Source organism: Fringilla coelebs (genome assembly GCF_963513975.1).
Source record: "Fringilla coelebs genome assembly, chromosome: 4".
NCBI classification, from domain to species: Eukaryota; Metazoa; Chordata; class Aves; order Passeriformes; family Fringillidae; genus Fringilla; species Fringilla coelebs.
In genome coordinates this window covers 64741486-64757020 of record NC_140032.1, presented here as the reverse complement: position 1 = coordinate 64757020, position 15535 = coordinate 64741486, and the positions used below count along the sequence as shown (strand labels likewise).

The window sequence follows — 15535 nt, the reverse complement described above, 5'->3', positions numbered from 1 at the left end:
TTGAAATACAAAAATTTCCTCCTTGGAATTTGCTGCTGCTGCTGCTGTCTCCGCCGCCACTGCTGCTGCCGCGGTGCAGTGCCAAGACTCTCGGAATAAATAAAAGAGGGCTACAGTGTGTCTCTAGCTACAGCCGGCTAATAGCTATTTTAGTTGGCCGTACATTTCGAAGATCACAGATGAAGTGGGGACGCCTGTCTTCTTCGTTTGGCCAGCGTGTGAAACAATAATCCCCGTAACAAAAAGGAGGGAGATGGGGGAGAAAAAAATCCTAACATGAATCAGAAGAAATAGTATCTAGCATCCCCCCCAGCCCCCCAAACCAACCTCTTCCCCCCCCTTCCCTTCCCCCGATCCCTCTCTCTCTCTCCACACGCTTGCAGGCGCGGACACGCGCGCGCGCACACAGACACACAGACGCGCACACACAGACACGCACACACACTGTACTGTGTATTTTCGGAGGAGGAGGTGGCTTTTGGAAGAGGAGGCAGCGGTGGTGTCGGGGAGGGGGGAATCTCTTTCCCCGTCTGGAGATGGTTGTGCTATTCCTCTTTGCCTTGCTCTGGATGGTGGAGGGGGCTTTTTGCCAGCTCCATTACACGGTGCAGGAAGAGCAGGAGCATGGCACGTTCGTGGGGAATATCGCCGAGGACCTGGGCTTGGACATTACAAAACTTTCGGCTCGGCGCTTCCAGACGGCGCCCAACTCCCGCAGCCCTTACCTGGAGCTTAACCTAGAAACCGGGGTACTCTACGTGAACGAGAAGATCGACCGGGAGCAGATCTGCAAGCAGAGCCCCTCCTGCCTGCTGCACCTGGAGGTCTTCCTGGAGAACCCCCTGGAGCTGTTCCGGGTGGAGATCGAGGTGCTGGACATCAACGACAACCCGCCCTCCTTCCCGGAGCCCGACCTGACCGTGGAGATCTCGGAGAGCGCCACGCCGGGCACCCGCTTCCCGCTGGAGAGCGCCTTCGACCCCGACGTGGGCACCAACTCCCTGCGCACCTACGAGATCACCCCCAACAGCTACTTCTCCCTCGACGTGCAGACGCAGGGCGACGGGAACCGCTTCGCCGAGCTGGTGCTGGACCAGCCGCTGGACCGGGAGCAGCAGGCGGTGCACCGCTACGTGCTGACGGCGGTGGACGGCGGGCAGCCCCAGCAGCGCACCGGCACCGCCCTGCTCACCGTCAGGGTGCTGGACTCCAACGACAACGTCCCCGCCTTCGAGCAGCCCGTCTACACCGTGTCGCTGCCGGAGAACTCGCCGCCGGGCACCCTGGTGCTGCAGCTGAACGCCACGGACCCCGACGAGGGGCAGAACGGCGAGATCATCTACTCCTTCAGCAGCCACATCTCGGCCCGCGCCCGGGAGCTCTTCGGCATCGCGCCGCGCACCGGGCGCCTGGAGGTGAGCGGCGAGCTGGACTACGAGGAGAGCAGCGTGTACCAGGTGTACGTGCAAGCCAAGGACCTGGGGCCCAACGCCGTGCCCGCGCACTGCAAAGTGCTGGTGCGGGTGCTGGACGCCAACGACAACGCGCCCGAGATCAGCTTCTCCACCGTCAAGGAGGCGGTGAGCGAGGCGGCGGCGCCGGGCACCGTGGTGGCCCTTTTCAGCGTCTCGGACCGCGACTCGGAGGAGAACGGGCAGGTGCAGTGCGAGCTGCTGCAGGGCGACGCGCCCTTCCGCCTCAAGAGCTCCTTCAAGAACTACTACACCATCGTCACCGAGGGGCCGCTGGACCGCGAGCAGCCGGGCGGCGACGCCTACACGCTGACCGTGGTGGCCCGGGACCACGGCGAGCCGCCGCTCAGCACCAGCAAGTCCATCCAGGTGCGGGTGAGCGACGTGAACGACAACGCGCCGCGCTTCAGCCAGCCCGTGTACCAGGTGTACGTGAGCGAGAACAACGTGCCCGGCGCCTACATCTACGCCGTCAGCGCCACCGACCGCGACCAGGGCGCCAACGCCCGCCTCGCCTACTCCATCCTGGAGAGCCAGATCCAGGGCATGTCCGTCTTCACCTACGTCTCCATCAACTCCGAGAACGGGTTTCTCTACGCCCTCCGCTCCTTCGACTACGAGCAGCTCAAAGAGTTCAGCTTCCAGGTGGAGGCCCGCGACGCGGGCGAGGAGCCGCAGCCGCTGGCCGGCAACGCCACCGTCCACATCATCGTGGTGGACCAGAACGACAACGCCCCCGCCATCGTCAGCCCCCTGCCCGGCCGCAACGGCACCCCGGCGCGGGAGGCGCTGCCCCGCGGCGCCGAGCCGGGGTACCTGGTCAGCCGGGTGGCGGCGGTGGACGCCGACGACGGCGAGAACGCCCGCCTCACCTACAGCATCGCGCGGGGTAACGAGGCCGGGCTCTTCCGCATGGACTGGCGCTCCGGGGAGCTGCGGACGGCCCGCAGGGTGCCGGCCAAGCGCGACCCGCAGCGCCCCTACGAGCTGGTCATCGAGGTGCGCGACCACGGGCAGCCGCCGCTCTCCTCCACCGCCGCCGTGCAGGTGGTGCTGGTGGACGGCGCGGGCGAGCGCTCCGGCGGCGGCGGCGGCCCGGCTGCGGGCACCGGGGCGGGGGGAGGAGGCGGAGGCTCCGGCGAGCATCGCCCCAGCCGCTCCGGGGGGGATAACTCGCTTGACCTCACCCTCATCCTCATCATCGCCCTGGGCTCCGTGTCCTTCATCTTCCTGCTGGCCATGATCGTCCTGGCGGTGCGCTGCCAGAAGGAGAAGAAGCTCAATATCTACACCTGCCTGGCCAGCGACTGCTGCCTGGGCTGCTGCTGCTGCTGCCCCTGCTGCAGCCGGCAGGCGCGGGCCCGCAAGAAGAAGCTCAGCAAGTCGGACATCATGCTGGTGCAGAGCTCCAACGTGCCGAGCAACCCCGCGCAGGTGCCGGTGGAGGAGTCGGGCAGCTTCGGCTCCCACCACCACAACCAGAACTACTGCTACCAAGTCTGCCTCACCCCCGAGTCCGCCAAGACCGACCTGATGTTCCTCAAGCCCTGTAGCCCCTCTCGCAGCACCGACGCCGAGCACAACCCCTGCGGGGCCATCGTCACCGGCTACGCCGACCAGCAGCCCGACATCATCTCCAACGGCAGCATTTTGTCCAGCGAGGTAAGGACCGGCATCCCACATCCACCCCAGCCCCCGCGGACTTCATCCCCTAGCATCCTTCCCGAAGCTCCCTCTCCTCCTCTCCCGTCGCGGAAGGCGCTTTGCATTCCCAATCCTGCCTCTTTCTCCTTTTTTTCGTCCGCTGTCTCTCCCCGCTTTGCCCTCTCCTCCTCGGGAGGTTTTACGGACAGACGGGGTCTCAGAGGCCATTGCGGGGTAGACACACACACACGCACACTCCGCTGGCTCCCTCCCGCTCTGGCTGAGCAGCTGTTGCAGCCAAGCGTGTTCCCCTTGAGTCCCCCTCCCACCCCCGCTCCGGTGCCTCTGAAAGAATCTGGCCCCGGCTGGGGCAGATTCCTTCAGAGATGCCCCCGAGGCTGCGGTAGCTATGAGTGGATTGCCTGTGGGCTGGGAGATGGGGGGGTTACAGCTCTTTGCAGAATCCCCCCCCCCCCCCCCCCGCTTGATAAGGCTGAAGTGACGTGGGGTGTAATCACAGGATGCTCTGGAGCAAGGCTTTAAACCCATGTCTTTTTCTGTCCTGAAATCTTTTCATGTGCAAGTAAGGCTTTGGGGGAAACCCCCTTTGAGACTGTGACAATCACTGTAGTTAGCAGGAGCTTTAATTAATTTGTGAATTAGGGTTTTTGACTTTTCTTGACTCTGTCTGCACCGCTCTTTATAACCCCAAAGTTTGCAAAGAGCAGCAAGAAAGAGTTTCTGTAAAATTGTGTGCTAAGACTTAATGTCCCCTGCAGTTTTGCCTATGCTGTGTTACCTGGTGTGCAGAGAATTTTTACTGAAGCATTTACCATGCCATATCACTCCCCCATTAATCATTTTGTGCTGGGTTAGCTGATGTATATTGCCAGCACCTCTCTGCCTGTGCACTAGTGAAAACCCCACATTCTCTCTTACCCTACTGAAACCTGAGTGTTGTCCAGTCTTACAAAGCTGTTTGAATGGTGTATTCTAAGGCATTAATTTCTGCAGTGAAATTTCTAATATTCTATTGCAATACTGACTTTGCCTCAAAATGTCTACAAAACTCTTGACTTCTGCTGCCTTTTTAATGACTTGAGGGTATCTCAATGTATTTTTTTTCCTTTATGGTGCAATACCAGTACCGTCTAAGTAGTCCCCAACTCTAGAAATAGTTATGCTAATTTTTTGTGGGAGTCCTTGTGATGCTCAACAGTGTGCACTGTGAGAAAACGTCAGAGTCTTGTCTCAAAAAAACTCCAGAAAAAATCCCTTGTGCCTTCCCATCTGTGTGACTAAGAGCTGATTTTTTCCCCCTCCTCTTGCATTCTAGAAACAGATTTTGCAGGCCTACTTGCAGCTAAGCATTACCATTTATAGTGACTATGGTGAGCTGCTCCCCTGTGTATTTTCTGCTGCTGGTTACAGAAATATCAAGAGTTAAAATATCTCCCAATAATTTCTTTTCTCCTAGACAAAGCATCAGCGTGCTGAGCTCAGTTATCTAGTTGACAGACCCCGACGAGTAAACAGGTAGGAGCTCTGTAGCCCTGGTTTCCTCATGCATGCTTTAGCAAGTCTGAAATGTATTTACTACAGATGTAAGAGGGTAGTAAAGCAGTGGGAAGTCGAATGGATGTAGATGCACTAAGTAAGTTTGAATTATGGCTTGTCTAAACTGGTTTCCAAACTGACTGAGAAGAGAACAAAATCTCGGTTTGTGTTAGTCTAAAACGTGCTTCAAATACTTAATAACACGCTTCTGTAGGATCTCCCAGAAAACATTGTCTCACCGAGCTAAAGTTCAGCTACCCAGCTTAAAGAAAATGCTACCAAATGACTTTTACTGACTATGTGAAAGCCAGGAGGAGCAATAACCCTTGCTGGCCCTTGCAAGGTCTGAAAATTGCTCGTTTTGTTCACGGTGGGCAGGGCACCTCGGTGGAAGCCGTGCAGCAGGCAGGAGTGGGGGGGAATGCAGCGCCGTGTTTGGCCATGTGATGGCGGAAGAATGTTTTATGAGTTCCTCTTTCATGTTTATTCTAATGTAAAGATGTTTCTGTGTCTAGTTCTGCATTCCAGGAAGCAGACATAGTAAGCTCTAAGGACAGTGGTCATGGAGACAGTGAGCAAGGAGACAGTGATCATGATGCCACTAATCGAGGTCAATCCTCTGGTAAGTCTGATAAGAGAATGGAAATATTGGATCTTTAAGTAGGGAGACTAGAAGGAACAGTTTCTTATAGGAATATAATACAAGAGAGGCATAAATAAGGTGAGCATATTTATTTTTTGGGAGGCTGGGTTTACATTAGCTTGCTCCTACAGTTGCCTGGATGAGGAGGCAATTTTGAACCTCTCTTGGTCACGGGGCGGAATTTCTTTTATTCCTTTGGCTGGGAATGGGAATTGGTGTGTTATACTGTATCATTCGCTGAAGGAAAACTTCCTGCACATTAAAACCAAGCTATTGGTACATTTTATAGTACATTTTGTCCTATGGCAGATTTAGAGAATTTCAAAGCATTAAGCAATTCTGTTTAGTAGGCACTTCAGCTGGCACAGCAGTGAGAAGTGAAGGAGGAGTTCCCAAGGGAAAGAATGAACCCAGTGATTGAATGACAGCCAGACTGTGAGAGTTTTTTTTTCAGGGGATCAGTGGAGACACATTGGGTGCTCTGAATGTGTAATACCTTCGAATTTTGTAGGATTGTCTGTTAATTCAAATTTAGGCACCATATAGTGCAAGTGTTCTCCACGTTAATAAGATACTATTAAATACATTTTCTTGACAGAGGAAAGAAAGGCTTTAAAAGACTATGAATCACTTAGGGAATACACACATTGCAGTGTTATGCCCATATGTAGGGCTTGCTGTCTGAGTTCTCATACTGTCACTTTGCTTCTGAAAGGAACATTTGTTCAGAGCCTGTGCATTAGAATTCACGCTCACCCTCGCACTGCATTTTAGCTACAAGTGCTGGGCTTCCTTTCCTTTCCTTTCCTACCACAGGTCTGGTACATCTTTGTGCAATACAGTGCTGCCTTTCCCCTTGTTTCCTTTGTGCTCTGTCACATATAGATTTGCTACAACCGTGTCATGCAAAATACTGTCAGTTCTCCTTTTTTTTTATTCCCCCGACCCCCACCTTAGAAGGCACCAGGGCAGGGGACCCAGAGCTGTCACAGTAGTGCTGCCTCACCCTCCTGATCTGTTCATGTCCCCTATTTTCTTGCTGCTGTAGTCACTGTGCCCTTAACGATGGGAAACCCAGGCACCAGGGGAAGAGGAGGCTGCCACAGGGCCTCTTTCTATTGCTGCAAGTCATTAATATGCAGACCTAATGAGACTTGAGAAGAGCCAAGAGTCTCTGGAGCTCCCTGCTTCTTGCAGGGCTTCATGCTAAGTGAACAGAGTGTCTATTTTGTGTCTGGGAATCTGACAACAAACCAGGTCTTGCCAGAAGTTTACATCTGAACACAGAGCCTCTTTCATTTTTGGCCTATATATGGCGTATGATTTATTATTGTTCCAAAAAGCCATGCATTTAGCCTCCCCCCACCCTTTCTTTTGCACTGTTTCTGATGCAGCAATCAGGGCTACTGAGTTATAAAAAGCTCTCTCTCCTCCTGCCCTCCCTGCATTCCTTTTTTTTTTTTTTCCCTCCTCTTTTACGCATTTTACTGCAGCAGTCATCTCCATGAACATTTCAATCAGCTTAGTCCCTCAACATAATGAACCATAATAACCAAACAGGAGAGAAAAGAATAAACATCTGCAGAAGGGGCTGGATTTGACTGATGGTGGGAATATAATCATATAGTTGCACATCAACTGAAAGCTATTTTCTTTTAGATGCATTCTGTGCTGTTATTGTTGTGCCTCTGTTCTCTATGCTTTCCCTCCATTTTAAAAGTAGACTGTGAATACTTGTCATATTTGGCATTGATCCTTAGTGGGGTAAAATCATCTTCTTTTCTATTTTATCAAATAGGGGAGACAAACTGTTCTGTACTTTTAAATAATTTCAAATCCTTTAAGAATCTGATGTGGTTTGTGAACTTCTGTATCTTCAGTGGTGATCACACAGTCAGCGATGAAAGCTGACAATTTGGCTTGGTCTACTCACAATTAGTAGTTCAAACTGAAAACTCAGAATGCACCAATTTCATATATTAGTACTGAGGTTTGAGAATAATTTGCATGCACCACTTTTTTAATGCTAGTCCCAGATAAATATTTCAATACAGATCCCTTTAGAAACAGCTTAATCTTCTACACACATTATCTACTTTTTCAGTAAGTTTTGGGCTGAATCATGCTGCCTTAATGCAAAGAATGTGCCCTTTTACCTCAGCAATGACAAGATATTTTGACATAAGTCTTCACTCTTGCAATGAGCTTTTGGGGACAAATTTTATGGGAAAAAAAGGAGCATAAATCTTGTTTGATCTTGAATGGCTAGAGGAAGTGTAGAGGGAATGCCTTCTCAATTGCATTGGTCATTCTGATGCTCTATAATCAATTATTTCTAAATTACTGAAGGAAAGGACACCGATTGATAGCATGGCAGCAGTTTGGGCTGTTTTTTTTTTCCCAAGATGTTACCTGATACTATGCAGCATCATATGTGTTTTCAAAAGCAGCTAAAAATATTCAGTAGGTAATTCACACTGGCAGACAAAACTCACTCCCCACCAGTTTTAGTCAGCAGCATGTTCTGCTGGCAAAACATCATTTTACTGTTCAGCACAGGACCTCTGTCACTGGTGAGCAGTCCTGTGGCACAGAAATAGCTATTCTGTAGTAGTCCATTGCAATCCAAACTGTGGTGTCATGGCCATTTACTAATTGGGAAGGAAAACATGTGGGATGAAAATCCATCACACTGCCACAGATTTATCTTGTAGAATTTAGTGAAAAATCTGAGCTGTGCCGCTCTACGTGTCGTAAAATGTTTTCTTGGGTTTTGAAATTAGATCATAGTTCGCCTTTTCGCAAAATATGTTTTCTTAGAAGTGATTTAGTCATGTTTTAAATGTGCTGAAATGCATGTAAGGGATTCTTTATTTCCCATTAAAGTAACACATAAATGTAACACATAAAGTAACACATAATTATCCACATTCTTACCTACCTTAACACTGACGAAGTACTAAAGTATTGTCATCTGCTTTTGGCAGGGAATGGCAAGGAGTGAGATGCTCAGGATCCTAATTTTTTGTGGATTCAATAGTTATTTCATTGACTGGGCTAGTAATCTGAGCTTTTTGAAAAAAATGACTTTACAAAGGTGAAGGAGTAAGTTCAGGAGGATTTTGGCAAACAGAGGAGGGGTTTCTCAAACTCTAGGTTCTAATGACCTGTGCTCTCCTTTGAAAATGCTTGAGAGAAAAGCTGCTACTTGTGCTAGAGCAAACCCAACTCACACAACACTTCTACCTCTTACTAACACACTGTATTTCAGCTGTGTTCTGTAGGAGTAATTCTCGAGCATGAGGTTAGTTTATTTCCCATGGTTGATTAATTTCTTGGCCTCCCTTGTGAAACTGCCAGCTTGGGTGCCAATTAATACTCTGCATGTGTGTACATTTAAATTGTATGATTAGACACCTGTCCTGTAAGATTTGGACTCGTGCCATCAATTTATTTTGTATGGTTGCTCACTAGCTACTTGGCTTTCCCAAGCACAGTCCTTCACAATATTACCCTTTTTTTCAAGGAATTGGCACAGTATCTCAGAGGCACTTCAGGGAGGAATGCCCAAAATGAGGAGCCAAGTAGATGCACTGCCTTGTATATCCTGTAAAATGCATCAAAATATCCTGCCTTGTGTATCCTATAAAATGCTTTTTTTTTGATCTGTTTTTGGATAGTTTACACTGGTGACTGGCTGAAACCTGAAATTAGGCTTTTCCTGTTGGATTTTATGAAGGGAACTGGTAAGGGTTTAATTTTAATGCAAAGGCACAGGGTGAAACACTGGCTCACACCTTTTCAGTACAGATTAGCTGAATGCCAAGAGGGTTCATTATGGCAGAAGAGTTGCAATATTTCAGTGTCCATAAGGGGAAGAATAAGAGAGGTCAGAAGAAGAATTTCAGTGATAAAGGGACAGAGAAAACCAGTATTTCCTCTGAGCCTATGCAGACTGACAGCTAAATCCTGTTTTGAAGATCACTTGGGCAAAAAGTCTATCTCAGATAAAGTGAGAGTGAACATGAAAATGGCTTAGAAAAGTGCTTTGACTGAAGCTAAGTGCTACTTCTATTTTTTTTTTTTTGTTGGTTGTTTTTTTTCTCCTGTTCTTCCTTGGTCTGCATGCTTAATAATGTTCATATCTCAGTGGTCAAGATAGACCTTTGAAGCTGAGATTTGGAAGAGCTGAATATTGAAGATATTTGAGTCTTTATTCATGTTCTGATGCAGATGAAGTCAGCTTTATCCAAGGCAGCACACCAATTACTTAGCAAGAAAGAGTGATAATAACTTTGTTTCTTAAAGTCTAATTCTAAAGTAGATAACTACCAAGTTAACATCATTATCCTTATTTACCAATAGAAAACATGAATCATGGGAAATGAGATACTTGCTCATTGATAATCTAACCAAATGGATTATCTGGGAATGGAAGCTCTGAGGAAGTCTGGTCTCCTGCATCACCACCTATCTTGCATCTAACTAGCACAGGAGAAACAGAAATGTCCTTCATTTCCAAGTAAAAGGAAAGGTTCTGAAAAAAAAATCCACACATTTGGGAAAAACCCCTCTCAATAATGGTATTGCAAAAAATACTGATCATTTAATTTGTATTTTAATTTTTTGTTACATCTTTTGCTGAGCAATGCATATGAAAGTGTTCACTTGTTGCACTTGGTGTATGGTTCTTCCTTAATTAATTTGAGGAAGGACACTTATTTAAAAATGGGTTTAGCCCTAATTTTTTGCCTTGACAAAACAGTCTTTCAAACCAATTAAAACTCCCAGAGAAATTTTGATTTTCTCCATTTGAAATATGAAAAGGGAGGAAATTGGGAACATGCTTCCAAAATGCAGTGCTGCCAAGTATGTGATTCAAAGCACCTGAGTTCAGGTACTTCAGACATCAAACTTAACACCTTTCCTAGTTTTTGGCAGCTTTTGAGGGAGGAGCAGGGGTTTGTTTTCCTTTAAAATCTGCAAAGTCAGGGTTGTGGGAGAGTTCATACTGTCCACTGCCTCCCCTGGTGATAAATTAGGAGTGAGCTGGTGGCCTTTTCCATAAGTTGTTCTGTGTATGCTGCATTTGGAATTGTGCAGTGCTGATCCCTGTCAGAACTTCAGTGCACTGTCCTGTCTGTATCCACAGAGGCCATTTGAAATTCCTAATTCAGAGTCACCTTTAAAATCTCAGTTTGTCTGTATGTGCAAGGTCAAACAGCATAACTAAGGGAAAAATAAAAATACAGAGCGTTTGTCTTTAATGTGGACTTGTAATTGTGATGGATAGTTCAGAAGGATCACATATATATATATATATAAATAAAACTAGATTTATGAGGGAAACGAGATGGAAGTGTTAAACTACTGCACATTTTGTTATAAATCAAGAACATAATTCTTGGGGTATGAAGGAGTTCTGTGCTGCCTCACTTCTTTACCATGATATGTCCTTCCTTCTTGGAAAGCAACAAATAGCCCTTACTTTTCCCCAACCGTGTGTTAAATGTTTTTCAATTAGAGCCAGAAAATTCTATACTCTGACCCACAGGAAAAGGGTGGGGAAGAATAGCCAGCATTCATACCACAGGCAGTGTAAATTGCATGGCTGCCCAGGGATTTTGAAAATAAGCTGCTAATTTGAATTTCTTTTCTGTCAAAATACTAAACCCGAGGGCTTGGTTCTGCACCTGTTAAACTCTTAGGGGCTGTTGTGACTGCTTCAGGCTGGAACAGTTCCTAACCCTTGCCTCTCTGAACGTTTTGTTCCCATTCTAAACAAACATTTACATTTAGCTATGTGTTCCAGCAGGGTATATTTAAGTGCCAATGTATATAATTTGGTTTATTTCTTTTTACAACTTCTCTTCTCAAAGAGAGAAAAAGTTTGCAGTGCAAGCTCACATTTTTTATCCCCTACATTCATTACTTTGTTTATTAAGAATCCTGATTTATAGTGGCCATAACATCTCTTTTATAATAAGCTGTTATATAAAACTATCCAGTGCACTGCAGTAGACAAGCTGTATTCCAAAGGGAACAAAAAAAATATTTGTATAGAGACATTTTGAAGTTTAGCAGCTGATGTGAGAACAAAATAGTAAAATGGAGGGTAATTTTCCAGGTGAAATAAAGATCCATGAAGGGAAGAAAAGGGTATATATTTGAATGTGTATACTTAGTATTTTTCTAATCTTTCCCTTCCCATAGACTAAAGAATATAATTTAATATTTACCCTTAAGTTTTTCTTTCTCCTGCTGTCTTTCAGGAAATGTTGAATTAGTATGATCACTGATACATTATCAGCAAAATGGAGCTGTAATCATTTTCCTATTAAATGTAGGGCTAATTGTTTTTTTTTTTACATGTAGCTTTGCCAAGAAATCTGCAAATTGAAATAATTATTTTGTGTTTATTGTCCCTTCAATCTCTGGGAAGGCAGAAAAATATTTTTCTTCAGATATTTCAATGCATAAGATACACACACAGTTTTATAAACATTGTTAGATGCTAATTTCTTTCTGGAAAGCCTGCATCTAAATATTTCTTTTCAGTCTTTGGTAGCTACTACCAGTACAGAATTTACATTTGCACTATTTTCCTCCTTGCCTGATGATCTTCATCTGATTCCTTAAGCATATCTGCAGTTCACATTTGCATTCTTCACCAGTTCACTGATCAGAAATTTATTTTCAGGCTTCTGCATGCCAATTATCAAGGCAAGCTTCTAATCGAAACTGGACCTGGCATTGTATATTGCTTAATTTAAGATTAAAAAGTCATTATAAAGTGAGATTAATCTGAGACAAAAACCTTTTATTTCTCATTTCCTCATGATTCTTTTTCTGTCTAAATTACTGCCTTTCTTACTCAAGCACTTGTTGATAGCTCGTAATCATTGTTCCTTTCTGAAGAGATTGTTTTTTTTTTTGTAGTATGAGATATTACATAAATATTATTAATATAATTCAAATTAGAGTTCAAAACTGTGGTACAATTCTTAATACTAATCCTCACACTGGAGATCAAGCTAATCCAGTTCTTTAAAATGTTCCCTTTTAAATGAGCTACATTACATGAATCTTATTACAAGAATCAACTAGGCTGGAAAAGATCTTTGAAATCATTGAGTCCAACCTGTGCCCTCACACCACCTTGTCAACCAGACCCTGGCACTGAGTGTCACATCCTTAAAGCTCAAGGCACATCCTTGCGTCTTTCCTTAGACACCTCCAGGGGACAGTGGCTCCACCACCTCCCTGTTCCCTTTTTGTGAAGAAATTCCTCCTAATGTCCAACCCAAACCTCCCCTGGCACGGCTTAAGGCTGTGTTCTCTTCTATATTATAGCTGTTCATTTTTTTTTCCTGTTTCTGTTACAAGTAGTGTTATTTTTTTTTTGTAATTCTAATGAAGTGCTTGTAAATGCAATGTTTATAACAGATTTAGTTCAGTTTTGATGCACAGCTAAGATGCTCAGTTCTCTTTATAAATACAAGAAAAGGAGGTTTTTTTACTGTTCTGCTTTTTAGTATGATGTTGAAGATTGTATTGGTTTAACCCAAACAGCAGCTAAGCACAACAGAGTTGCTTGCTCATTCTCCTAGGATGGGAAGGAGAATCAGAAAAAAGTGAAGTTGTGGGCTGAGATAAGAATAGCTTAATAATTGAAATAAAGATAATAATAACAAAACTGAGAGAGAGGAATGAAGTTGGAGACAGAGAAATGACGTGCACTACACTAGCACCAGGTTTGATTGATGCTCAGCCCAGCCCTGAGCAGTGATTGGCCCCTCCCTGCCATCTCCCAGTTTATATTGTGGGCATGATGCTCTCTGGTATGGAATAACCCTTTGGCCAGCTCACATCAGCTGTCCTGGCCATGCTCCCTCTCAGCTTCTTGTGCATTTCCTCGCTGGCAGGGCGTGGGACACTGAAATGTCCCTGATTTAGTGTAAGCACTACTGAGCAACTACCAAAAAATTAATGTGTTACCAACATTATTCTCCTTAAATTCAAAATGCAGAACTGTAACAACTACTCGGAAGAAAATTAACTCTATCCCATCTAAAAGCAGGACAAACCAACTTGGAGATGCTGGTTTATTTTACTCTGTCTCTGTGACTTTATACACCATTCCTCTCAAGTATAACCCAATGACTTTGTGACTCTTAGCCGGGAAATATTCCTTTGGAAGGCTGATCTGAAAGTGGTCAAAAGCAGCATAGCTTTTCATTTGAGATCTTAATAGCATTAAAGGATTTGTAAGCAAACAGTTTGGTGTTGGCATGGATAATTGTTTGCTTAGATAGGGGAAGCATTAACAATTTTTTGATAGTACCACAGCCACATCACACTGGACTACAGTTGCCTTTGTACTGCTAATTGCAGTATTTTATTACAGGGTTCTGTCCCATTTCTTGGATGACTCGATAATAGCAAGGACTACTGCAGCAGCAATGAAAACTGTCTCTGAAAAAGTGATGTAATGATTGAATAAGCTCTCCTGATAGCTTGAAAGCTCAATTCCTACTTTGTAACATCTGCTTTTAATATCAATAGGCTCTGTCTCTATACCGATAGTTCTTTTATAGGACTCATTAATGTTTCATTTCATAAATGAAACTTGTGATTTCTAAATCCAGACTTTCAATTTCTTTGGTCAGAGACACATTTATGTAGAAACAATTACTGCATGTTCTTAAGCAGGTATTTTCAACCAGTGAACCTCAGACATCAACCTACAAGCAGAATTGAACCTTGTATGAATGGGTTCTAAATAGTGAGATCTGAAAGTGATCTTGTGACACAGAACCACTGGCACTCTTCTTCTTGTGGTATTTTTGTGTGTGTATGACAGTCTGGCATTTAGTTATGTATGTTGCAGGGTGTCTTTGACTTCTGAAGACTGGACAACTAGATTTTTTTTTGTGTTGTTGTCGAGGAGATGAAACTAGTGGAAGAAGTTTTTACGGCATTTCTCTTTCCGCTTCTCTTTCCTTGGCATAATGTTTCTTATCTGTCAGCAGCTGTTCATGATGCTGAAGCTTATATCTGTAGTTTCTTTTTCTTTCATGCTTGCAGGCATGGATCTCTTCTCCAATTGCACAGAGGAATGTAAAGCACTGGGCCACTCAGATCGGTGCTGGATGCCTTCCTTTGTTCCATCCGATGGACGCCAAGCTGCAGATTACCGCAGCAATCTGCACGTACCTGGCATGGACTCCGTTCCAGACACTGAAGTGTTTGAAACACCAGAAGCCCAGCCTGGGGCAGAAAGGTCCTTCTCCACCTTTGGCAAAGAGAAGGCCCTTCACAACAGTCTGGAGAGGAAGGAGTTCGATGGACTGCTGTCTAATACACGAGCGCCTTACAAACCACCATATTTGAGTAAGTACTCTTCAAAAAGCTCTGTGGAAGCGTTCCCTTTGCAGGAACAAAAATTAGCTCTTCTTTTCATGTTAGGAATCATACAAGCACAATCTTAGGAATGGGGGGGGAGATGGCTTCTGTTGGATTCAGGCACCAGTGAAGAAGGCGTTGTTCAGTGCTTTTTTTTAAAAGACAAAATCTTGCTTGTTTTTAGTGTTGCATCATTGTCAGCAACAAAAGTGTCAGCTAATGTTAGCGGGGGAGTTATTGTATTTGCCCCGACAAAGGCAGGAATGGTGAATCTGACTCCATGTTCTCAGAAGGCTAATTTATTACTTTATTATACTATATTATATTAAAGAATATTATACTATACTAAAGAATACAGAAAGGGTAATTACAGGAGGCTAAAAAGGTAATAATGAAAACTCGTGACTTTTTCCAGAATCCCGACACAGCTTGGCCCCAATTGGCCAATGAGTTAAAACAACTCACAGCAGAGTCCAATGGAACAATCACCTGTGGGTAAACAATCCCCAAACACATTCCACATGAGCAAAACACAGGAGAAGCAAATGAGATAAGAATTGTTTTTATTTTCTCTGAGTCCTCTCTGCTTCCCAGGAGAAAAATCCTGGGCGACAGAGTTTTTTCAGACAATGTGAATGCCACAGGGGAGTTGCTCAGTTTTGTTTTCTGATGCTGGATTATTTCCAAAATTTACTTCAGTAGATGGTTTAAATGTTTGTGTTGCCAGGCTAGTGTTTTCTATGACTAGAGTTAAATTGAGAGAGCTTCTAAGAGTTTCTTTCTATAATTGAGAAGTATCTTGTGAATAACCAGT

The 15535-nt window shown here is 45.2% G+C and overlaps 1 protein-coding gene across 2 annotated transcripts in view; it reads left to right on the top strand.

The window, feature by feature from the left end:
* Window positions 1–536: 536 nt before the first annotated feature.
* Window positions 537–15535, top strand: part of PCDH10 (protocadherin 10) — a gene marked incomplete at both ends in the record, with an annotated part of 29721 nt that continues 14722 nt past the window's right edge. For both annotated transcript variants that reach the window (XM_084203776.1, XM_084203775.1), the window contains 4 exons: window positions 537–3134; window positions 4594–4652; window positions 5189–5295; window positions 14404–14709. In XM_084203776.1, the coding sequence (XP_084059902.1) occupies window positions 537–3134; window positions 4594–4652; window positions 5189–5295; window positions 14404–14709 (3070 nt within the window). The remainder of the gene's footprint in view (window positions 3135–4593; window positions 4653–5188; window positions 5296–14403; window positions 14710–15535) is intronic.